This window comes from Colletes latitarsis, chromosome 7 (assembly GCF_051014445.1).
Source record: "Colletes latitarsis isolate SP2378_abdomen chromosome 7, iyColLati1, whole genome shotgun sequence".
NCBI lineage: Eukaryota > Metazoa > Arthropoda > Insecta > Hymenoptera > Colletidae > Colletes > Colletes latitarsis.
The window spans coordinates 14163967-14188363 of record NC_135140.1 but is presented as its reverse complement, the minus strand read 5'-3'; the positions used below and the strand labels follow the sequence as shown (position 1 = coordinate 14188363).

General features: G+C 33.0%; 5 protein-coding genes across 17 annotated transcripts; 3 read left to right on the top strand and 2 right to left on the bottom strand.

Annotated features, from left to right (window-relative positions):
* Positions 1–91: 91 nt before the first annotated feature.
* On the top strand, positions 92–3658 carry Ampkalpha (AMP-activated protein kinase alpha subunit). 7 transcript variants are annotated; one of them, XM_076769925.1, is made up of 10 exons: positions 92–110; positions 781–894; positions 1027–1168; positions 1236–1474; positions 1727–1933; positions 2007–2112; positions 2207–2541; positions 2649–2812; positions 2978–3140; positions 3287–3658. In XM_076769925.1, the coding sequence occupies exons 2-10, from the start codon at positions 792–794 to the stop codon at positions 3376–3378; spliced, it is 1551 nt and encodes a 516-aa protein (XP_076626040.1). In that variant the 5' UTR covers positions 92–110; positions 781–791; the 3' UTR covers positions 3379–3658. The 7 variants fall into 7 exon arrangements, with proteins under 7 accessions (XP_076626040.1, XP_076626037.1, XP_076626035.1 ...); XM_076769922.1 differs by lacking the exon at positions 92–110 and adding an exon at positions 147–282; XM_076769920.1 differs by lacking the exon at positions 92–110 and adding an exon at positions 167–282 and having other exon boundaries at positions 764–894.
* A 624-nt stretch (positions 3659–4282) lies between these two features.
* On the top strand, positions 4283–9522 carry Crk (Crk proto-oncogene, adaptor protein). Of its 5 annotated transcripts, none has more exons than XM_076769932.1 (4): positions 4283–4396; positions 4766–5038; positions 5407–5762; positions 6684–9522. In XM_076769932.1, the coding sequence occupies exons 2-4, from the start codon at positions 5004–5006 to the stop codon at positions 7154–7156; spliced, it is 864 nt and encodes a 287-aa protein (XP_076626047.1). In that variant the 5' UTR covers positions 4283–4396; positions 4766–5003; the 3' UTR covers positions 7157–9522. The 5 variants fall into 5 exon arrangements, 4 of the variants coding, with proteins under 4 accessions (XP_076626047.1, XP_076626048.1, XP_076626046.1 ...); XM_076769933.1 differs by having other exon boundaries at positions 4284–4408; XR_013080071.1 differs by having other exon boundaries at positions 4296–5038; positions 6684–7532; positions 7582–9522.
* A 240-nt stretch (positions 9523–9762) lies between these two features.
* Uhrf1 (ubiquitin-like with PHD and ring finger domains 1) lies at positions 9763–13601 on the top strand. Its single transcript, XM_076769915.1, has 8 exons — positions 9763–10045; positions 10297–10967; positions 11106–11460; positions 11532–11711; positions 11782–11938; positions 12000–12198; positions 12564–12974; positions 13040–13601. The coding sequence occupies exons 1-8, from the start codon at positions 9962–9964 to the stop codon at positions 13257–13259; spliced, it is 2277 nt and encodes a 758-aa protein (XP_076626030.1). The 5' UTR covers positions 9763–9961; the 3' UTR covers positions 13260–13601.
* On the bottom strand, positions 13589–14966 carry Cuta (cutA divalent cation tolerance homolog). The gene is made up of 6 exons (XM_076769934.1): positions 14713–14966; positions 14584–14643; positions 14349–14394; positions 14222–14271; positions 14043–14085; positions 13589–13976 (listed from the first exon to the last, which is right to left on the bottom strand). The coding sequence occupies exons 1-6, from the start codon at positions 14874–14876 to the stop codon at positions 13893–13895; spliced, it is 447 nt and encodes a 148-aa protein (XP_076626049.1). The 5' UTR covers positions 14877–14966; the 3' UTR covers positions 13589–13892.
* A 94-nt stretch (positions 14967–15060) lies between these two features.
* LOC143343382 (protein Fer3) lies at positions 15061–19475 on the bottom strand. Of its 3 annotated transcripts, XR_013079955.1 has the most exons (5): positions 18922–19475; positions 18116–18270; positions 16528–16687; positions 15894–16143; positions 15061–15698 (listed from the first exon to the last, which is right to left on the bottom strand). XR_013079955.1 is itself a non-coding variant. In XM_076768232.1 (4 exons), the coding sequence occupies exons 1-4, from the start codon at positions 18967–18969 to the stop codon at positions 15991–15993; spliced, it is 516 nt and encodes a 171-aa protein (XP_076624347.1). In that variant the 5' UTR covers positions 18970–19475; the 3' UTR covers positions 15061–15990. The 3 variants fall into 3 exon arrangements, 2 of the variants coding, with proteins under 2 accessions (XP_076624347.1, XP_076624348.1); XM_076768232.1 differs by having other exon boundaries at positions 15061–16143; XM_076768233.1 differs by having other exon boundaries at positions 15061–16143; positions 18116–18260.
* Positions 19476–24397: the final 4922 nt, after the last annotated feature.

Here is a 24397-nt window from a genome sequence, read left to right as displayed (position 1 = left end):
CAAATCCCATCTCTATCTTTACACATTTAGTACTAATGAAAGAATATATACGGAACTTGCGAGAAAGCAAAGTAGAAATCGCCCTCTACCGATATATACAGAAACAAGAGGTACCCTATACTTTTATACGAATCAGAAATATCAACATAAAATTTGCCAGTAGTTTCTTGTTCTTTTATCTGCATGATAAATGATCAAAATACTTGTGAGCGACTGTGAGTAGTGTGAGTGGCTATGCAATAGTATCAGTTATGATCATTTGGTATCAGTATATTTGAAGTAGTAAGTGTCAGAACATGTAAATAGTGTCAGGTGATTGAAATCATTAGTGATTTGCTTTTCAGTTTCATGATGTATTTTTTGTTGTTTGTGCTTTCGTTCTGATATTCTTCTGATACAGTAATGTTACTTTTGTACAAGTTATATGATTAACGATAGTAATTCATTTTTACACCCTGTTTGACCTTGGTCTATATTTTTTACAAATGCGTTACGTTTGGATAATGTAAATAATTACATACATTGAGCAGTGTTAACAATGGTCAATAATTGACATTTAATATTCCAGTTTTCGCTTAAACTTATACACTTTCGAATTATAAATTACTGTGAGTTTCATTTGTTTCAAGCTCTTGTCTATTTAAAAATTCGTTTTCGAAATGAATTAAAAAATATTTTATTCTTATTTTTCGTTTATAATATGATTGTATCACGATTTACGAAATAGGTTATTGTAATTAATAGATTATAGTAATTCTCTTAGTTTATTACAAATGACAGGAATATCAACAATGTCAGAAAGAATTCCATCTAATCAACCGCAGCCTATTGTTAAGATAGGTCATTACACACTTGGGCAAACTTTGGGTGTGGGAACATTTGGTAAAGTGAAAAGTGAGTTATTATTATTTTTTACATAAATTTTTGTTAGTCTTTATATCACGCAAATTGCATTATTTAAGGTATAAGTATTGTAAAATATAATTGTCCAATTAAAAGACTACTAATGTTTATTTATTTTTGTAGTTGGAGAACATGTTCTAACAAAACATAAAGTTGCTGTAAAAATTCTGAATCGTCAGAAAATTAAAAGTTTAGATGTGGTTGGAAAAATTCGAAGAGAAATACAAAATCTTAAACTTTTTAGACACCCTCATATTATTAAGTTGTAAGTAAATGATACTATATACCATGATTTTAAACAATTGCCATGTAAATTATACTTTTTAAATCAGGTATCAAGTCATAAGTACACCCACAGACATATTTATGATAATGGAGTATGTATCTGGTGGAGAGTTGTTTGATTATATTGTGAAACATGGAAAACTTAAAGAATACGAGGCACGAAGATTTTTCCAACAGATTATTTCTGGTGTTGATTATTGCCACAGGCACATGATAGTTCATCGTGACTTGAAACCAGAGAATCTTCTGTTAGATCATAATCTACATGTAAAAATAGCAGATTTCGGTATTTGGATATAGTTGGGATTTTATTGCATATAAAATGAAAGCTTTAATCAAAATGCAAGACATTTGTAAATTTTACTGAAGTGTATTTTTTTATAGTTCATTTATATGTTTGTATTTAACGTTTTATAAAAATTATACTGAAACAGTTTTAAAAATAAGTTATGTTTCATGCAGAATTACATGAATGTCTTGCATGTTAGATACAGTAAATTAGTTCCGTATATTTATATGGAATTTAATATAACTCCAGGTTTATCAAACATGATGATGGATGGAGAGTTTTTACGTACTTCTTGTGGTTCTCCTAATTATGCGGCACCAGAAGTAATTTCGGGTAAACTTTATGCTGGTCCTGAAGTAGATATTTGGTCTTGTGGTATAATACTGTATGCTCTGCTTTGTGGTACTTTACCATTTGACGATGAACATGTACCAACACTTTTTCGTAAAATCAAATGTTAGTAATATTTATGTAATTCTTACTTCTAATATTTTATGTAAAATTCGATATGAAAGGATTTTTGTTTCAGCTGGAATTTTCCCCATTCCAGAATACCTAAATAAAACTGTTGTCAGCCTTTTATGTCATATGTTGCAAGTAGATCCTATGAAAAGGGCCACCATCGAAGATATCAAGTATATCAAATTTTAAACATTTAATTTATATACCTTTTACGCAAATATAATATGTTGATATTTAAAATAATTACAAGTATTGACTTTGCTTTAGAAAACATGAATGGTTCCAAAAGGATTTACCTTCATACTTGTTCCCGTCGCCCGTTGAACAAGATTCTTCTGTAATCGATATAGATGCTATAAACGAAGTTTGTGAGAAATTTAATGTAAAGGAAGCAGAAGTTCATTCTGCATTACTGGGGGGAGATCCCCATGACCAATTGGCAATTGCCTATCATCTGATAATAGACAATAAAAGAATTGCGGATGAGGCCGCTAAAGCGGAATTAAAAGATTTCTATGTGGCATCTAGTCCACCTCCTGTTGCGTTTAGTCCCAATGATTCTAATAATAGCCCTCTAAGACCACATCCAGAGAGAATAGCACGTACGTTTTTGCTGATCATTTATTTTGGCCATGAGTTTTGTAAAGTCTATAGAATTCTTAATACCATATAATTGTAAAATCTCGATGTATCATTCATGCAATTTCAGCATTTCGAGAACGGCAGAGTTCTCAAGGGAGCACATCATCCCAGACACAAGGTAATCGTGGTACTCCCGTAAAACGGGCTAAATGGCACTTAGGAATCCGTTCACAATCTAAACCTAATGACATCATGAATGAAGTCTATCGTGCTATGAAAGCCCTCAATTTTGTAAGTCATTTTCTTTTGTTAATTTTTATGCAAACTGGCACAATTTATTGAATTAACTGTAATATTATAGTTTTACGTATGTTGAAAATTTTTATAAAATTGTTGTTTAAATTAATGAATTTAGGCATGTTTATTTAACGTTAATAAAAAATGTCATTGTTTTAGGAATGGAAAATCATAAATGCTTACAGTGTTAGAGTACGCCAAAGAAATAAATTAGCTGACAAGCATAGCAAAATGTCATTGCAACTTTACCAAGTTGATTATAAAAGTTATTTGCTGGATTTCAAGTCTTTATCCAGTGAAGAAGGAGAGGATATAGGACGAGGTAAAGAATTGCATTGATATATGTTATTTGCTTTTTTTTTCAAATTACATATAAAAATAATTGAGGAGCTTAGTTGACAGCAGGTACATGTTTTTGTGGCGTGTATTTGTTTTCCGCCAAATCCTCAATTGTATTCATTATTTCAGACCCTACGCTTCCACCGCCTCAAGCAACAGGTCACCATACAATGGAATTCTTTGAAATGTGCGCGGCATTAATCACACAATTGGCTCGATAAATTTGTTACACAATACGAGGCATTGTTTTCCCAGCATTGTGTTAACCAAAACTGCTCTCAAGTTTTATTTTAATTACAACACATACCATACAATACCTAGGATAATGGGTTCTTTTAAAGAAAATACAAATGAATATCAGTTTCTCGAAGAAGTTAAGTACAGGCAAAAGAGAAAACAATAAATTTATGAAAAGTGAAATAATATTTTTCTTTTCAGCCTTACCATTTTATTGTCTTGTAAATAAATTTTAGAAATATTATAGGACGTTTCCATTAAAAAGTGTTATTAATTATGTACACACAAGTCAACAGTACATGTTGCAAAAAAAAAATTTGTATTCGTATTTAAATATGAATCATAACGTTCTGAGGATAAATTCCACTACGTATAATCTAGGCACGACTGTCTACAAAATTAAATCTGTCAACGGCTCCACGATATTTTTAACTTTCTAATAGGTTATCTATGTAATTAATAAATTCTTATAAAATTCGTTTCACATTATCTCGAGAATAAATTCTAATATATTATTTTGCACGTTTCACTTTAGTGACATGTACATAAATGTGTTAAAATGCAACGATATGTATTTAATAAATAATAATCTGGTCATTAAATTGATAACCTATTTACAGCTTAAATAACTAAAGTTTCATCTATACGACACTATTTAGAAGCTTGTTAAAAAGAAGAAGGTAATGCTTTTGATGTGCCATATTCCCTTTGTACGGCAAATCGTTGAATGCATGCGTGTACATGAAATAAAATGTATTATTTATTTAAAAATGTGTGCTGAATTAATGGAAGATTCTAGTTCTTCTATTAAGACGTTAGGTAGCGCTAAAAATATATTTTTCCCAGGTCCTTGCAAGAGTTTCCACTCTCTTCATTCTATATCTAGTTTGCAAAACTTCAACAAACCATTGGCCTCTGTTTTTATGTCATAGGCTTAAGTAGAATATGCTGGCGACCATTTTCGTGAGAGTGCAAGTTCAGAGAGTTTTTCGAGGACTATTTGTACGTAAATAGGTATATTATATCTTTGTGTAACTTCTAAAGAACGGGAAAGTGCAACATATTTGACGTGAGGTGAAACTTATTAAAAAAAAAAAAAATAGAGGAAGTAAGGGGGCTTGCTTCGAACACATCTGCAATCGTTCAAACAGATACGAAATTTCGTACGAGACTCTGATGAAACTCTATTTTCAAAGGCGATTAATGACTATTGGCGAAAGGTTTTTGAACGTATTATTTACGGAGATAGCACGTTCTTCAATTTGAAGACGGTTTTAAACGCTGCATTGAACTACACAGCTTTGAATGCTGTTTATTTTTACTATGCAGACGTTTAAACCACTTCGAGAACGGTGCTCTTTGATATTGCAGGATCCGCGGAAAAAGAGAGGGACTTGGGGACTTGTTCGGGATTTGAACCCGGGCCTCCTCCGTCCCATACAAGAGCGCTATTCGCCGCGTCACCGAGGCCCTGTTGCGCTTTTTACTTTTTCCGGGTCCTTCTCTCGCACACATAGAAGAGGCGCTCCCGATTTCACGATATATTGATCAACAAGTATAATCAACTTTACTGATTTTGACGGATTTATTCTCGATTACTTGTAAAACAATGGCTGCTACTTTCGATCAATATGATAAGTCCAGGTAAATAAAGATGCATTTTTATTCGTATAATATCGATCTTTAATTTGAATTCCTCGTGTGCTTTGAAATAATACACATCGCACGATCGATTATTAACCTTTAAAGTTACAATACGACGACTATAATTTATTAGGTTGATACAAGTGAAATTGTCTTTAAATCTTTAAAGGATGTTTTTCCAAAGTAAATGTTTAGTGTGTATATATGTATATATATACATATTTGGTAATTTAAATTTTGAAGAAGTAACATTTCATGTACATCAACCTAATACTTAATTTTTATGTATTTGTTAATTTTGTCAGTAGTAAAAGGAACAATCATTTTATTGAAGATTATGAAAATATACATTGTTACTATATTTTTAGTTGGTACTTTGGTGCAATGTCACGTCAAGATGCCTCGGATTTACTAATGGGTGAAAAAGAAGGCGGTGTATTTTTAGTACGTGACAGCACATCGATACTTGGAGATTTTGTTCTGTGTGTACGAGAAGACAGCAAGGTTAGCCATTACATAATAAATAAAATTCAGCAGGGCGATCAAATACGTTATCGGATTGGAGATCAAATGTTTCCTGATATTCCCAATCTTTTGGCTTTTTACAAATTACATTACTTGGACACAACGCCATTGATTAGGCCTGCTCCTAAAAAGACACAGAGGGTAATAGCTAAATATGATTTTGAAGGGAATGATCCTGATGATTTACCTTTTAGGAAAGGTTTGTGGACCTTATTTTATGTCTAATTTAAGCAAACTTTATTGTAGTGCTGATTCTATGAGCGTGTATGCATATGTTCTAAGCTACTTTGCTTGATGTTTAGTTGCATGAAATAAATTCATAAATTTTCAATCTAAGCTTAAAATTTAATTTACATATGTGGTTGTACCATATGAAATTCGTTTTCATTTGTCAAAATATACACTATTAGCATCTGTAGTTTCCTTTAAATAAGATATTAAATGTTGTATAAATATCTATAAAATTTGGCATTTTTGAGTAATTAAATATAAGAGCTCCAAATGCTAAAAAAGGTGATTGTTCATTGGAGAAAAATTTATTAAGTTTGCTGGGTGTGGCATCCTAATGTAGTTTGACAACATTGTGACTTTTCTATTATGATGTGTGATTTTTAATCAACTTTTTAAGCATACCTTAAATTTGTTGAGGATTGAGTGTTGTTATTTTTTGGCACAAGTTTAGGAAAAAGTAATGAATTATGCTCTTTTAACATACTGTCACCAGAATCTTTTTTGATTCTTATACTGTAACCATTTTTTATTACACTAGCCATTTCAGTTGAATATTTGTCAATTGGTGTGATATCTACATGTTCAATTTTGTTATCTTCGTTATTGTAGCCAGGTATTGGGAGACTGATAGTGACAACTCTTAAATCAACTGCAGAGTCTTGAATTTTTGTTTATATGTTAACTTTTGTCATGATTCTTAATTGATCTTTGTTTTCCTAACAGAACTCTTAGAAAGTATTGATACATTTACTTTATTAATTGAGATTAATTTTCAACTATTCAAATATCGATAATTTCGTATAGTACAACCTAATATTGTACTTTTGATTTTTCAGTTAGTAATGATCAGTAACTTAGGTAAACCGTGAAATCGTTTAATCTGTTACAGGTGAAATTCTCACAATAATATCAAAAGATGAAGAACAATGGTGGACTGCTAGAAACAGCCTCGGCCAAACGGGTTCAGTTCCAGTTCCATATGTTCAGAAGTATGAAGAGGACAATCATTCGGTTATGGAGAACAATTCACGCCCAGAAAGTGGGGGAAGTTCAACTTTGAATTCCAACTCTGTACAGGTTTCTGCTTCGCAAATGCCTTATCTAGAAAGTGGACAAGGGACCACTCGCAGATCAAACATTCAGCGAACGTTGCCTGCCTTTGCAAAAGTAAAACAAGCAAGGGTACCAAATGCATATGATAAAACTGCCCTAAAACTTGAAGTGGGAGACGTGATAAAAGTAACAAAGACTAACATAAATGGCCAGTGGGAAGGTGAATTACATGGCAAGGTCGGCCACTTTCCGTTTACACACGTTGAGTTTGTAGATAATGAGACTGGAGAAGACAATCAGGAGATTTAACAAAGGTCTTCCAAGTGTGATGAGCAATGAAGTTGACTTGGAGAATTCTACATTGACGATTTAGGTTTATATTAGCAGCTATCCAATGTACCGGTACATAGAATCGGTCTTGTTAAAAATCCTACATAGAATTAATAACCTGTAGTAGAACATAATTTTAACTGGAATTATTTTTATTATTTTTTTAGTACTTTATTCATGCTTTAAACATTTTTCTCCAGTAAATTTCATAAATCATAAACTCATATGGTCAATAATTGTCGATATGTACATCTAGTTAAATTCTTCTACTTGAGTTTACGTTGAAATTTTAATTTCACGAGGATATATTTTGCACAATGTGTGAAAAGGACGACAGTTTCTATAAATGTGTTTTGTGTTATTAAATTTTTTTACGATGGGTATAGTATTCATCGGAAAGAAAGGTAAACATATAGAATTTAAAATATAAGAATATTTTTCTTATTTAATTCCGTACTAGGTACAAAATGTGTTAAATATCAAATATTGGATATCAAAATGCTCCTATTATTTCGATAAGTAAATATATTACTTTTTCTGAAGAAGTGTTCTTTCAGTAAGCATGTAAAAATATAGTATTGTTATAAACAATGTTTATGTTAGTATGTTGAAAGTGCGAATAATTTAAATTCAAAAATATTTAAAATAAAATAATTTCATTCCTTGTCGTCAATATTTTTCTGGTAATTATTATCATTTATTAATGTAACTAAAGTACGTGTAATGTTTACATATAGTTTGTTTTTTTCAAGTTAATAGTAATTTTATTTTAATGTCTCTAGTCATAAAGTGACATTAAAAGAATGGTACGATCATATCATTTATTGATTAATACTGTATTCTTTAAAAATTACAAATCATTCCATTCTTTTTATGGAAATTTTGTACCGGTACATATTGTGCTGCTTAGCCATAGGTTGTGCCACAGGTGGAGCGACATTTTCTACTAGAACATATTGTATTTAACAAAGGAACTGTTAACCGCATTACAATTGTAATTATACACGAAACACATTAACTATATATTAATATGTAATTATATAAGTTGCGATTACCATATATGTTAAAGGAGCAGAAACTGTGAATTTACGTTTACAAACAAACTGTATTATTATTATGATTGTAAGTTACGCGAATTACTTGTTAATATGTAATTATACCGTTCGTATTAGCATTTTAGTTTTGTAAAAATAGTAGCAATTTTAAAGTTTTGCTTTATACTATATACATTAATTTTACTGTAGTTATAGTCATATTTGAGTTAATTAATGTAAATTATATACCATTAATATATAATTATGTAAGTCGACTATAAGTGATTTTTGTAAGAATAATAACTTCAAAAATTTCTTTAAAATTCTGTTTAATGATACAATAAATATAAATACAGTTATGTATGTATAAATACATTTTAATATATATTTACATATTAGTATATATTTGTATAAATTGTAATTTTATCTTACAGTTCAATCGATCATTTCTCCGATATTTTTATACAGAAACTAATAACTTTAGAGTTCTGCTCGTGATGTTATGTATTAATCGCATTTAAGTATAATTATATGTAAATTGCGTATCGTTATGTATAACCATGTGACAAAAAAAAAAAAAATGTAATTTTCTGCTTTGCTAGAAGTGTATGTAAATCGAATTGGTTTTCTTTTTTTTTTTTGGAAGATCTGGTCAAGATATTTCTATCTTGAAATTTGCTTTAGCAATGAGCGGTATAATTATGGTAGTATACAAATTGTACTATTACGTATAATTATCTGAATTATGGTTTATAGAAAATTCTTATAACATAATTAATTTGATTTTTATTACTGAAATTTAGTTATACAAGTTTAGAACTTGAAAGAAATTTTTATTATATGATTTTTTATAGTATATTAGGAAAATTGGATATTTCTAAAGAATTCCATAAAGACCATTAATTTTAACAAATTGTTTTTACGAATTCTTCTAAGTGAATTGGTAATGGTACAATGTAGGTTATCCTCCGTTGTAGAAGAAGGAAATTTTACGTAAGACAAGAATATAAATTTCACACACTTTCGTTTATTGTTCCGAGGATTATCCAAAATTTTGATATGAAAATCAAGAAAATGTAGCAAATTGTCATTATTCGTGTACACAATTAAATGCATGCAAACAAGTACTATAACAATTGCGCAAATGTTTACATAAAATTTGTAGCATTTTCGTATAATTTATACTTTAATTTAAAAAAATGTAGTAATTGAGTTTGTAATAAACGAAAATCTAAAATAGCTAATATAATTCTGAACATATCCTAATGAAAATCTGAGGCAATGTAATTGTATTAGCTCTTTTCATTCTATGACAATTTTCTATTTAATAAAAGAAAGCAAATGAGAACATGTGTAATGAAATAAATAAGTTGACCTTAAATTGTGCAATAAGCTTCTGCGAAAGAGAATTTCGTGAATGGTTAGTTTCCTTAACTAAAAATAATTCACCAATGAGAAGAATGAAACACGCGCATGTCAGGTAATTCTTGTTTTTTCCGTTATGTGCCTCAGGATTACTTCCCGCCAATTTCCATTGTTATAGATGGCAAGGCACCAACAAGTGGTGAGGTCAGTTGTGAGTTGTGACAGCAACTATTGACGGCGAAACTTATAACAATTCAGCTGCTCCTTTATTGATATTAATAAATGGAATAAAATCTTTATTTCTCTATTTCGTTTGAATTGATGCGTTAAACGAACACGAATTTTTGAGTTAATTGAAAGCATTTGATTAAACAAACGCATCAAAATGTACGTTAAAGTGAGAACAATGGATGGTAAACAGGAGGCAATATTGACTATTTCCAAATTAACGGAGGTGGAAGATTTTAAGGTATTCCTATTGTCCATGTTTAAAAAGTATGAGCAATATTTTTTAAGATAGAAAGGAAATCTTAGTCTATATATGTAGTCTTCACTCTTACCTCCGATACTTATTGTAGATAATATTAGTCTTCGTTAATAAGAGAGTAAAAGTTACTATATTTATTTACTTAGAACTTATTTTTACTTGAAAAAAGCATTTTATTATGCATCTAGAATGATGGTAATTGTATATTTAGTAAACTTTATATTATATTTCAGCGTGAAATTGAGCAAGAATTTAATGTGAAAGTCAATTTGCAAAGATTGTTTTTTCGAGGAAAGCAATTAGAAAATGGTTATAAGCTTCACGATTATAATATTAATTTGAATGATGTAATTCAATTAATGATGAGAGTAACTGATGAAACAGAAACAGAAGCTACCTCCAGCAGTAGTAGCAGTAGCAGCAGCAGTAGTAGTAGTAGTAATAGTAATAATAATGGTAGTACTAATAGTAGTACTAATAGTACTACTACTAGTTCCAATTCCAAAATAGAAATTATAGATAATTCTAATGCAGATGAAACGCTTGTTGAAACTGAAAGTTTGTATTATAACATTGGAGATGCTGTAGATTGTCTTGACCAAACTTATGGAGCATGGTTCGAGGCAATAATATTAAAAATATTTAAAAAGGAAGACAAACTTATTTATAATGTACGGTGGGAGTTTGATGACAGTGCTCCAAATTTTAATGTACCTGAATCATCTGTAAGACCACGTGCAAGACGTCTTATACAGTTTGATGCCTTAAAAATAGGTCAAAAAGTAATGATCAATCATAATGTTGATGATCCAAAAGAAACTGGACTCTGGTATGATTTCACAATATTGAAAATAGATAAAAAAAGAAGAGCTCAGGAACTCATAGGAACATTGCATATTGGAAGGTAATTTTTATTATTAATTAATTACAAAATTACTTTTCAATAAGTCAATGTAAAAAATGCTATGAAAATAGATAATTTCAAAATATTGTCATAAATATTGTTGGTAGTATGAAAGTATTTATTTTTATTTCGACACAGGGATCAACAACTCGAAAATCGTAAAGTGAATCCAAAAAGCGAGATTTTTGTAATAGAGGAGCCAAAACTTCTTGGAGAGAGAACACCTGAAGATGAACAGCATATGATTAGTAATGGTACGCGAAGACGTGTACAAGCTAACTGTAATGCATGTTCGGATAATCCCCGCGCAAAGTGTAGGGAATGCGGTTGCAGAGTCTGTGCTGGAAAAGAAGATGAACATAATCTTCTATTATGCGACGAATGTAACTCTGCTTATCACTTACGATGTTTAAATCCCCCCTTAACATCTATACCAGAAGAAGATTATTGGTATTGTGCAGAATGTAAAAATGATGAAAACGAGATTGTAAAGGTTAATTATCATGCAGTAAAATTTACTTTCATAGAAATTTTCCAAATTATATAAATGATGATTTTTTAAAGGCAGGCGACAAATTAAAACAGACGAAAAAAAAGACTACCGAGAATAGTAACAGTAAGCGAGACTGGGGTAAAGGAATGGCGTGCGTGGGAAGGACAAAAGAGTGCAGTATTGTCCCACCAAATCATCGTGGACCCATTCCAGGAGTAGAAGTTGGAATGTGTTGGATATACAGAGTACAGGTAATTAAGAAATTGGAGCAATTGTTAATTTTAACAATTTTTACATATATAAACGAAAGATAAATTATAGGTTTCCGAAGTTGGTGTACATAGACCGCATATAGCTGGAATTCACGGACGAGAAACTGACTGCGCATATTCTATTGTGTTATCCGGTGGTTACGAGGATGATATTGACAATGGCGATGAATTTATGTATACTGGGTCAGGTGGAAGAGATTTGTCAGGTAAGATACTCATTTATAAATTGATATATCGTATTTTAATCGATACGTTATATTTACAAAGGAAACAAAAGGACGGCCGAGCAAAGTTGTGATCAGACATTGACTAGAATGAATAAAGCATTAGCTGTAAATTGCAATGCCAAACTCAATGCAACTAATGGTGCTACGGCTGAAGATTGGAGAGGCGGTATACCCGTAAGAGTAGTAAGGAACTTTAAGCTTGCTAAACATAGTAAATACGCACCTGAGGAAGGTAATAGGTAAATCAATTATTTTTACTTTAATAAATAATGAGGGTGTGCGGGCATCTGATAGTACTGATTCGCGCTAGCTAGGGTAAGAATATTTTAAATATAAATATAAATACGTAATTGTGAGTTATTAAATAACCACGAAATGATTTCATTGATATCGTTAGATAATACGCGAATTCAGATAATACATTACTGATCTCTGCTTCTTTCTCTTCTAAATTGTGAACGTATCAGGTTACCCGAAACGATCGGACTGCCGAATGTTCAAATGTCTCGAGTACTTCGAGAAATATCGAAGTATCGAAGTATCCACGTATTCGTAAAACATAACGATATTTGACTTTCACGCGTAATATAAAATTTTATTGCAGGTACGATGGCATATATAAGGTAGTAAAATATTATCCAGACACCGGAAAAAGTGGCTTTCGTGTATGGAGATACTTATTAAGAAGAGACGATCCTGCACCCGCGCCATGGACCAAAGAAGGTAAAGCACGAATAATCGAATTAGGTTTCAAGCCAATGTACCCAGATGGATATTTAGAAGCGATGGCAAAGAATAAAACAAATAAAAAACGAAACGAGCTCACGGAAGAAAACTCGGTTACTTCGATAAAATCGGAGCCACCTAAGAAGAAACGAAAACGCGAAATTTATAAATTAGAAAGCAAAATAGAGAAATGTATCGACGAGGATGAAGGAAATGCTAAATTATGGGACGAATGTCGTACAGCTTTATCAAATGGGAAAGCTGGATTTTTGCAACATGTTTCAGAAAGGTATCGTGGTATTTTGTACATATAATAAGTTGCATGTTTCGATTTTTAATGCCTTTATATTACAGATTTACATGTCCTTGCTGCTTGGAAGTGGTTTATAATCCAGTTACAACTCCGTGTGCGCACAATATTTGTCTCGGTTGTTTGAAGCGTAGTTTTTCGTCTGGTGTTCATTGCTGTCCATCGTGTCGTCATTTGTTAGACAAAAATTACAAAATGGAAGTAAATCAGTCTTTATCATCTTCACTGTTATTGCTTTATCCAGGTTACGGAGGTGGTAGATAACATTAACTTTTTGTAAAACAATGATTATTTTTCAAAAATGAATTGATGAATTTGTGCCTTGATCGTATTAAATCATGTTTTTGTAATTGACGGCACTAAATTATGAGAAATTTGTTATAATATTTATATATACGTAAACATAAAAGTGTGACGCAGATACGCTCATACTGTAGCAAATTTGCCTTTGTAATCCAATGAAGCAACAACTTTATTATCATCATATATTTACATTGATAAAATGACTGATAATATTAATAACACCAATATAAGTGTAACAGTTTCATTACAGGGAAATAGGAATTTTTAGGAAATTAAAAAAAATACACATGATCAATAATTATAGTTCTTATTTTCGTATTGACCTTTGATTTATATTATTTTTACTCGTAGTATAAGTCTTATAAATACATAAGTAAATCCATGTTGGTTAGTTCATACTTATGTATGTATAATGTGTTCAAATTTAAATCAATTATAATACTTTTAATTTTATATTTTAATAAATGAATTTGTTTCTTGGTAAATGTTATAACACAATTTTTTATAAAAATAAGTAGTCCGTAAAGGTACTTTAAAAGTAAATGGCTCTACTATGACCTAAGATTTGTTTAAACGTTTACAGAAAAGGAAAATTTAATCTGCTTTTTCTTGTCTCTGATCAATGGGTGGGACTATTTCACTGATCCACTGAAGGTACTTTTCATTCCCATTTTGAATCTGCAATAAGAATATTATATTTAATTGTTTAAAATCTAAATATGTTAAAGTACAAGCAATACTTACAGGCAAAGAAATTACTTCACATACTTCGTATGGATGGTTTTCCCTATTCAGAAAGAATATAGAATTAATGAAGTTTAAGAATATAATTTTAACCCATTAATTGGGAATAATGAATTTTAACTTGTCATTGGAAAACAAACTCTCTGATTTATGGATTTAACTATAGAGTTTATACTTACTTTACATATTTAGTCAAAGAATCCACAGTATCTGTTCTAGTTTTTATCATCTGAAATAAAAATAAAATATTAGAAATATATATTATAATTTTAGTATAATTTTTTTTTATATCATATACACTCGTACCATTAGAAGTTCACTGTCTTCATTAATTTTATCCTTCCATTCGTATCTGAAAATGAGTGATTATTCCTTTTAAATTGCACCAATTTATTCCGTTTGTATAATATTTTCAAGATGTTATGTACTAAATTACTTAGTGTCCTACAAGAGTGTTTGTACACGAGAATGAAATTTGTTTAATTTTTATTAGTAATTCGTGTATGAAACTTTTATTGGTCGTTGTACGCGTAGTACTTACACTGATGTGATTGATGGTATGATATTGACGCACGCAGCCAACTTATTTTTCACTAAGCCGCTGTAAAATTATACAAAGTTTGTACTTGGGAAAAAATTTATTTGGTTCGCGGGTTAAATTAATACGTACTGTGCTATTGTTTTAGCATCTTCCTGCGTTGGAACGGTAACGTACACTACAGAGTGAAGTTCCGCAAGACTACTCATATTTCTATAAATCTGAGTACTAACGCTTCTAGATAAACAAAAGAACGTAAGTACGCCAAAAATTGATTTGCACGGTAAACGTAACATTTATCCCAATTATGTAGGTATTTGAAATTGTTTAGAGCCGGCAGTGCCGTCCAGTAAATTCCACAATATGGAGACCAGTGGCGCTGTTGCTTGATCACTAGGGGCGCTGCAGTCACTCTCAAGTTAACCGTTACCAGTCGATAATTATATTTCAAAGAAGAAGGCCGTATACTCCTGGCAGAGAGTGAAAATGTTGAAAGAGTCGTAGTTATTTCACATTCTCTGGAACCATTTTTAACAGGAAAAGAAACATTGAAGATGACGACGACTTTACAAAGTACAGTTGCCAAAAAAAGTATCTATTCAGCGCGATACGTTTAGTTTAAACAGTACTAATTTTAGTCATAGAAGGTTAGTTGGCTATGGCGAGAACATAGGCAGTCAGGAAATTAACGCAGTTTTCAGATAGTATGAATTTTATTATGACTTAAATAAAAGTACAACAGATAAATCTAAAATCTTGAACGAAGTAACGAAATCGGTATTAAAAAAAGTACTGATTCGTGTGCCAATCAATAAAAGTTGAATTTGTCGTATTCACTCTATCGAATGCAATCGTGGTGATCATTCGACGATATTGTATTTCACGTGTAAAAGTTGGAAAGTTCTTTTGGAGAAATATATACACACACAGGCGACAATGTTTGTACGTCTTATATTTAAATATAATGACAATATATAATACGCAAATTTTTCATAAATTACGGAAGACACGGATTTTTACCTTACCTCGTAAAATCACATAAACATTAAATGTTAATTAATGTTTTTTTTTTCGGGACATTTCTTAACTATAGCTCGTTTAACACTCGATCACAAAACCTACGTGCGGGCATACGTTAAACACAATCAAATTTACCATTTTTGACGCGCGTTACATTTATATAACACGTTTATTTCGCTTAATTTGAATACGCGCGAAATTAGATTCTCATTACATCGTACATATACATTCTTAATATTATAATACCTTTGCGTTCATTCTTATCAATCGCTTGCTTCGAAAAATTTACTTACCGATGAACTTAAATTATTTGTTCGTAGTTACATTTCGAGCGTCTTGAGGAGCATTCAAATTCCCGCCGTATTAGTCCAATTACTCGGGATTCTTGATTTAATTTGGCAAATAATATTCTCTCGGTATGTATTCTGGCTTTGGACTGCTTGGCTCGATCCCAAGCAGTTCTCCCATAAACGCGATGTAGGTGATCGCTAAACGTAAAGTCTCGATTCTCGAGAGCCGTTTTTCGTACGCGAAAGTTGGTACCTGGAGACGCAAAAACCATAAAATTATTTTGAAAATCTTTTGCCGTCCAAGATTTCAATTATAGAATTTTATAATAAGAAATTATAGAGTTTTCACTTTATCACGAAGTAATTTTGTACACGATAAAAAATATCGTCCTTCCACGAGAAGAAGACACAGCGTGTTTACATCCCCACTCTTGCTGCAGTTTGCTGATTGGCTGTTACCGATTTCGTCATCGTTTTCGACCAATACCTGTGCCTTCTTCTCGTGGAAGAACGATACAACGAACAATCCACAAAGCAAGGAATTTCGTTTGGAAATTACTATTATATGAGCAATAATAAGGAATTTCAAGTTTTTTTAACGGTAGTGATCATTCCAGAAGGTTTTGTATACACTCACTTTTCTGCGTAACTTGTCGAAAGCTTCGTTCAGATTAAACATTCTACGCCTCTCGCGAATGTTCGCTGCTCTTCTTTGCGAAACGGTCGCTACGCGGCGTCTTGGCTTCTTCGTTGTGGACGATGGAAGGTTTGGCGATCGACCGTTAGGCGTATATCGGCTGAAATCCAAGTTTCTAATAGTGATTGCTTAGCAAATACCATTATAAACGCGAGTACAACGTGTTTGTTCTTAGAAATGTTAATCTTTCTTCTTCGATGTGTCATTTATCGAGATAAATATTGTACAGAATATACAGTTACAAGATTGATCGTACGTTGACAAGAAAACATGGCGGAAAAATTTCGACACTCGTATTTAAGAGTGAAATAGTTTAACTTCGATTAGACTGAGGTTTGGCGATCTGAAAAGGCATAACAAATCCGAGAATTTTCAATTTTTTTGCACATTTTCTCAAGTTTCAAAGACTGATAATTCAGTAATGAACATCAACGTATATTTCTTTAAACGAAACTAGATAGGACAATGAGATATAGGTACATTAGAAACAAAATTAAACTTATAACGTTTAAGGGAGGAGTCTCATGTGAATGATAGAAAATTGAACCATTCTTCTTAATTTTTTTCAAGGAAATGTTATATCTGACGTTATGGTTCATTTTTGCAGTTTACTTAGCTATCCTTTGGGAATCCCCTTGTCGATTTTCCTTAAAAATTACTTTTTCATTTTTAATAAATTTGTTTGACGTCCTACAGAAAAGTTGTCTAATACTTTTTTGTAGGTACTCATGGGCTCTGCTCTAGAAAAAAGTTTCATTGAAATATATTCACTATTCTAGGAGTTATGGTCGTTTGAAAATTAGACCATTTTTACGGGGTTTTTCTCATTTTACGGGGACAAGGATCAACTTTTCGAATATTTTTGGAATTTCTATATATTCTTCACTAAAATACGCGCTGTTTGCCGTTTGAAACATGAAAATCCTCCAATCCGTTCAGGAGTTATGACATTTTAAAGATTCGCATTTTCAGGGAAGCATTTCTGGGCCTAACATTAGATTTTCGGTAAAGAATTTTTTTCTCGAAAGTGCGTAGGATTTCGGGGGTACGTCTATTCACCAAAAATGTTAGTAATTGATCCCTGTAACTAAATATAATTTTTTTAGGTATGATTTAAAATTTTTTAATTTCGTCTAAAAATTTCATCACTCGAATTTTTTTCTCGAAAGTGGGTAGTATTTCAGAGGTATGGGTATTCACCAAAAATGATTATAATTGAGCCTCGCAACCAAAAATAATTTTTCCAGAATGATTCGAAATTTTTTAATAACTTTTTAATGAAGCCTCAATCAACAAATTGATATTCTTGATTTTCGTCTTATTTTGGCTTCTGGAGTCTCCCATTAAAATTTTTCCCAGGGTTGGTCGAACACCCTGTATACTTTCAAAAAATGAAATAAAAAAATGATTTATTTGAGGTCTTACATGAGACTCCCCCCTTAAGGAAGAAAAGTTAGATAAATTTTGATGTATGCTATCTTTTTATCCCACAGTGTAACACAACGTATCGTTCGTGGTTCGCAATTACCTTTGATGGAGCAGTGCACAGGGTTGCCTGTATAATCCGTGATCGTTGACGTGAGAATGCGAGGGCGGCGGTGCTTGATACAAAACTGAACTGTCCCACACAGGATAGCTTCCGAGTTCGCCGCTGACGTATTGCGACATATCCGCTGTAATCACCTGTTTCATTTACTCGCGTTTATTTTTATTTGCGTTGCGCTTGTCAACACATTTGCATTGTATCGCCAAATTCTTTTCTATCCAATTTAAGTACAAATACATTAAAAACTATTATAAACTTAATTTTTCAGTAATTTGTCCTATCTATTCAGTATATTCTTTGGTGATAATGGCCATGTATGGTCAAATTATACACATATGTACATGTATATACGCCAATGCAAATGGGTTAATACATAATCAATTGTAACTTCTATCGAAGCTGTTAACACTCCCAAATCTATCAAAATCTTCAAGACATTTCGTGTCTTTCAAGAATTACAAATCTCGCACAGAACTATTAGGCTTAGGGCATAAGTAATACCTTTTGTAGAGATTAAAATACTGCATCAAACGGTAGAATCGAAATTATAGAGTTCCATTTCAAAGAAGTTGCAAACACACAAACTTGTGGAAGTATTTGTAAGAAAGTATTTACTCAAATATGATATTAAGAAGATCGACGAAACACTATATTATCACCGCGTGTATACCTTGTTCGACACAGAGTAGCTTTAATAATCTCGTTTTAATACACGATCCCCGAATTGTCTCGACAACCGTGTAACAGCGATTTAAACAAATAATTCACTTTAAATGGTTTATACCCACTGGTGCTTGATTTCCATTGATCTCCCACAACGGTTCGGTGTAGCTCATATCCCGCGTTCTGTCCAGCGGCGAACGAGCTCAGGACACTTTTATGTTAAATGAGAAACAAAAAAAAACGAAAGAAAGCTGTTCGTCGCGTCAGATCTACGAAGTGAAATCTCGTCGCTGATACTAATGTCGCCTTCGATCTGAGGACGCCGAGGAGATCCACGTCCAGAGATTCTCGGTATCCAGTGACTTTGAACCTGCCCCTTTCAAAATCAACCCTTCGCGACCACATTTATTCGTCGCTCTTGGACGCCTGCGTTCTGGTCCCGCGTTCCGATTGGCGAACCTCGTCCTGAAAAGAGCTTCCACGAGGCACCCTCGTTGGACGAGACCACGAAAGGGGCGGAGCTTCGCGAACAACCCCCATGGCTCCTCTTGTTTCGCGGGGGTCGAACGGCGATATCAGGACTATCGACCGTGCTATTTCAAAGATAGACATACTATTTGTTCGAAATTTTTGCGGCTGATATCTCTCCAACGGCTTTCTTTTTAACCCCTCTGTTACGTAATCGATCTGGAACACGATGGAAAAATGTACGTAAAATTCACTGGCGGAAGGACAATGATAGAAATTGGCCAATTTTGTATCCGTCGGGCAAAGAATCTTCTTTACAGTCGCGGCTTTTAATCTTTTCTTTCCACTGAGCCATTTTGGCAGGACCCTCTCCCAATCAATTTTAAATATGGCGATTTGAGGTTCAATTTTAGAGACGAGAACAATTTTTAAAAGCTTCCTTTCGTTAGAGATATGATATTATATCTGTATTATGGATTATACCTGTACAATGTATCAACTTACATTAATTTTGGAATTTTAAATAGGGCGACTTAAGATTCAATTTTAGAGTCAAAAACAATTTTAAAAGCTTCCTTTCGTTAGAGATATAATATTATACCTGTATTATGGATTATACCTGTACAATGTATCAACTTACATTAATTTTGGAATTTTAAATATGGCGATTTAAGATTCAATTTTAGAGATGAGAACAATTTTTAAAAGCTTCCTTTCGTTAGAGACATGATATTATACCTGTATTATGGATTATACCTGTACAATGTATCAACTTACATTAATTTTGGAATTTTAAATATGGCGATTTGAGATTCAATTTTAGAGATGAGAACAATTTTCAAAAGCTTCCTTTCGTTAGAGACATGATACTACACCTGTACAATGTATCAACTTACATTAATTTTGGAATTCTCTTTTATAAATTCTTCCAAAGAAATTGCTCGTAACATTTACTTCGTTTTCTGTTCGGAAATGTTTAATTAATTTTGTTCTCGTGTTTTAGGATAGCAAATTTCTGTAATAATGGAAAAGAATTTATCAGCGACTTGAAATCTGCACAGACGTCCACTTGTACGAACAACGATAATTTTAAGAAGGATCAACGGACTCTTTTCGTCCCTCATCTGGAGATGACACGTGTATTCAATGGAGCGTAATCGCCCGGTAAATTTATCCTATTAATGTTACAAGGGTGAAAACTAGTACAAATTAAATATAGTATTAAACAATACAGAAGTCTACGTAAGCTTTATTTATCGTATACTTTTGTTTCAGATAACGCAGTGATGCTGTACTATGAGACAAATCGCGAGACAACAAAAGTGAAATTTCCATTCTCTATCAAAGATTCTTAATCGCACCCAGAGACAAAACAAGTAGGTAGAATTATTGTTTAGTGATGATCAATTGCAAATTTAATAGCTACGTTAATCATGGATTTAGAACGAAATGAACGTTAAGGTTTCTTTCGCGTAAGGTGAATTAATGTTTCATGAAAAAGATCGCGGAGATTCGTATTCTGTGTATGTCACAATTTTACTGTGCTCGTTTCGAGACAAATTGCTCCATAACAGGATCGCTGAAAAGACTTCAACGGGAAGGGTAACATATTGTCAAACGTGGGGTGAGCTACCCCAAATTAATTAAATAGATATTAGCCGATTCACTTGACGCGAAATTTCTCCCTCCTAATGCGTATAAACATCGCGCGTTCTATCTGCGTGTCAAATCGCATTGTGTTTGCTTCGAGAGGCGGGGAATGCATAAACTTATTAATATTCGGCCGCTAGCCGATATTGAGATCATCCCTTTTCCCTGTCATTCTCCACTGCCACTGTATTATTGTTACAGTCAAATACTTAGGATAGCTTCGCTTTGCATGTTCCTTGCGGAGGTATTCCAGTCTAGAATCGGGAAGAAATTATTTTAAATTTCATTTTCTTCAAACATGGCTGCAATGCAATTTACTTTGATTCGTAAAAACAACGAAATTATAGAGATACGAATACATTTGCTACCCACAGTCACGTTGCAACATACTTAACTTTCAAATGCCGTCATTTTTTATTTATCAAGAGTTTAACTTCTCCCTAATTCAAACCATAACTACGTACTCTCCAACGAAAATATTTTTTCCTCCGTTTTTTGCAGATTAGCAGAACAGCTAAATGCAACGTTCGTCTTTAAACCAATATAAAAAATAATAATAAAAAGAAATCCGTACGCTTAATACGAACTATACAATTTCTCTATCGTTTAATCTAGATGGTTTATCGTGATTTAATCAGTCATAGCTTTTGATCAAATCAGAATTATTATTAAATAGATTTGTGGATAAAATTACATAGCTATCGTCAAACGAAATTATTCTATTTGTAATGGTGATACAATTCATTATAACGCGTTCGGAAATATTTATTAGCAATTACGATAGAGGCTCGGTGTTTTTTTTTTTTTGTAGAAAATGTATTATTGCACGTAATATGGAATATACATCTTGCTGGTTTGTACCCACTAACGGTGTCGGTGGATCTTTAATTCGAGTCTGGTAATATACGCTATATCCATAACTGCAAGCTGACGCTTTGGATCGATGCTCTAAGCGTCGGCGCCGAAATGCTTCATGGCTGAATTTCAAAGCTTTCCCAGAATGAAGGATATTCGACGCAATATGAAATCCAAAGTAACATTTTGGTCCACGATTTTCCGTAAAACATCTCGCGAAGGAACAGCCCCGATTTCTGAAATAGAATTCTACACGAGTATACGGTACTATTATCATTGCAATTTTGGAAAACGAAAATAAACAGAATATATCTGCGATGACGTAAAAGGTGACGGAAGTCAAACTAACGCGATCATCCCCTCGTGCACGTGTTCGTTTGATCTAATTCTGATGCGTTTCTAACAATGGACGAACCCTACGCATCGCGGCTTCCTCAACAGGGTCACGCCACTGACAGAAATTATGCAATTTCGTCACAGGGGTTTCTACTTTTATCAATGGCTCGTTGCTTATTACAAGGATTTGTCACGGGGCATTTCCCCAAAATAGGGCATATTTGCTTGCAAACCTGTTCCTTCCAAGCAACTCTGACAAAAGCGTAGATGGCCAGAGGTTAATTGTAGATTTTTCAAAATTCTCTTCGTTTAATCAGCTTCTTCAAATTTATCCATATCATCATTGCTATTACTTGCAGCAATTACTAATATACATTACAAGAAAATTAAAGATCTTAATTTGAGCCTAAAGATTCAGTGACAGAATATACGATAGTAATAATGACTCCATTGATAAATAGAAATATAGATGCTGGGCTCACAGTCCGAACCTCCTTAGACCATCTTATAATAGATTTTTAAAATATTAAGATACATTAATTCAAAATCTCTCGTTCTAATTTAAAAGTAGCGCTACTTACTCTATTGCGTCGTCATCTAGGATAGAACGTCCAAGTTTGTCGAGAAATAGTACGTTTTTTTCGACACTAGATAACACCTTGAATAAAGGTAGGAATCGGTATTTCCACCATATATTGAGGCGTCATCTAACATTGTTTCTCTGGGGCTCTAGAGCCCCATTACCATTTCCGTGTCATTTGCAATGTTACTAACAGATTTAGAAATGAACACAAGAGGAAGTGAGACAGAAAATGAAATTACAACCCAGGTAAAGAATAGACCTATTGTTAGTGGGATGAATGCTATCGCTGTACCAGGAGTGTCTTATAACATGAGATACACTTTTCCAAAGTGGAACAAAATGTTAAAAAGATCATGTATCAAATTGTAAGGGGATCCTCGTAAGAAGGCTTTAATCTTCGTAATGGTTTTAATGGGCCGATGATCAACAATGACTAGCTTATGGTCACTCGTGGTCAACAGTGAGGTTGACCACCATCAAGGTCAGCAGTCCAGTGAAGATCCAGAAATGGTCAAGAGGTGGGACCAATCGAAATACCGTTGTTCTTTAGACCAAGCGGTTCTTAACTCTTCACGTTGACACTGTCTCCCCACTCTTCGACTTCCCCACTTGAAGACTACCGCTGGACAAATTCTTCAGTACCCCTGGAGCATCCAGGGGGATCGGGTCTCGCGGGCCGAAGTCAGGCCATTCGTGGAGCGGTGACCACTGGGGGGACCAGGAGTGACCAGGACTGACCAGGGCTGACCAGGACTGACCAGAACTGACCACTACTGACCAGTGCTGACCAGTGGAGATCCGACGACTGACCACTACTGACCACTACTGACCAGTGCCGGACCGTGATGACCACTGGTAAGAACTATTTAAAATTGCTCTCCCCACTTCTATTTTGTCGTTTGATACCAATTGAACGTTATGGAACTATCTATCGCTTTTACTAAATTACGAATCGTTTCTTATGTTACAGCTGGACCTTTGGTGCTTCCTTGGTAATGGTAACTAATGCTCAACAAGTAGTAAGCCCACTTTACTTATTTATATTATTATCACAAAATTGACCAGTTTATTTTATTTGTTTGATCATAATTCAATGTTCTTTGACTGTCCGGTTCTAGCTGATTATTATGTTTTCCTCCTCTACTCTAATTCCTCCTCTATTTTTACTTCTGTCTTATTTTTTGAATTGGCATGATTGTATCGAATCGTATACCATTTTTGTTTGTATACTATTTTATGGGTTTTAATGTCACTAATTAGAATAGGATTTTTACTCTTGTACTATTTCGCTCAGACATTTTGTTTAATTTTTGGATATTTTCACTCTTTGATTTCATCGTTGGATTTTCAATTCTGCTCCATCTTTGTTTCTGTTCCTCTTCGTTGGTATGGTTCTTCAGATAATTTTCGTAATTGTTTGCTATTTTACTTCGACATTATCTCTCCTTCTCTTTATCTCTCGTTACGCAAGTATAGGTAGAATACTTTGTTCGTATCATGTGTAAATTTTTTACATTTCCTTAGGTAGGTTTAACATCGAGAATCTTATAGATTCTCACTTTTAGGTACATTAGCACGACATATTATTCCATCGCTTCGTCTAGTTTGCATGGTGTTTATTAAATTTCCTTTCGTATGTCACTAATATGGGTATCAATTTTAGTTTCAGATTATTCACAGGGACATCAACCGCCGAGGGACATTTAATT

Bases quoted from the DNA above. Each gene is read 5' to 3' on its own strand.
- Ampkalpha (XM_076769919.1), top strand. From the start codon at position 486: ATGCGTTACGTTTGGATAAT. The intron at 895-1,026 runs GTGAGTTATTAT...TTATTTTTGTAG, and splicing joins AACATTTGGTAAAGTGAAAA to TTGGAGAACATGTTCTAACA. The intron at 1,169-1,235 runs GTAAGTAAATGA...TTTTTAAATCAG, and splicing joins CACCCTCATATTATTAAGTT to GTATCAAGTCATAAGTACAC.
- Crk (XM_076769932.1), top strand. From the start codon at position 5,004: ATGGCTGCTACTTTCGATCAATATGATAAGTCCAG. The intron at 5,039-5,406 runs GTAAATAAAGAT...CTATATTTTTAG, and splicing joins GATCAATATGATAAGTCCAG to TTGGTACTTTGGTGCAATGT. The intron at 5,763-6,683 runs GTTTGTGGACCT...AATCTGTTACAG, and splicing joins TGATTTACCTTTTAGGAAAG to GTGAAATTCTCACAATAATA.
- Uhrf1 (XM_076769915.1), top strand. From the start codon at position 9,962: ATGTACGTTAAAGTGAGAACAATGGATGGTAAACAGGAGGCAATATTG. The intron at 11,939-11,999 runs GTAAGATACTCA...ATATTTACAAAG, and splicing joins AGGTGGAAGAGATTTGTCAG to GAAACAAAAGGACGGCCGAG. The intron at 12,199-12,563 runs GTAAATCAATTA...ATTTTATTGCAG, and splicing joins GCACCTGAGGAAGGTAATAG to GTACGATGGCATATATAAGG.
- Cuta (XM_076769934.1), bottom strand. From the start codon at position 14,876: ATGTTACGTTTACCGTGCAAATCAATTTTTGGCGTACTTACGTTCTTT. The intron at 14,395-14,583 runs GTAAGTACTACG...ACTCATTTTCAG, and splicing joins ATACCATCAATCACATCAGT to ATACGAATGGAAGGATAAAA. The intron at 13,977-14,042 runs GTAAGTATTGCT...TTCTTATTGCAG, and splicing joins GTGAAGTAATTTCTTTGCCT to ATTCAAAATGGGAATGAAAA.
- LOC143343382 (XM_076768232.1), bottom strand. From the start codon at position 18,969: ATGAGCTACACCGAACCGTTGTGGGAGATCAATGGAAATCAAGCACCA. The intron at 18,271-18,921 runs GTGGGTATAAAC...TAAATGAAACAG, and splicing joins TCAATGGAAATCAAGCACCA to GTGATTACAGCGGATATGTC. The intron at 16,144-16,527 runs GTGAGTGTATAC...TTGCGTCTCCAG, and splicing joins TCGACAAGTTACGCAGAAAA to GTACCAACTTTCGCGTACGA.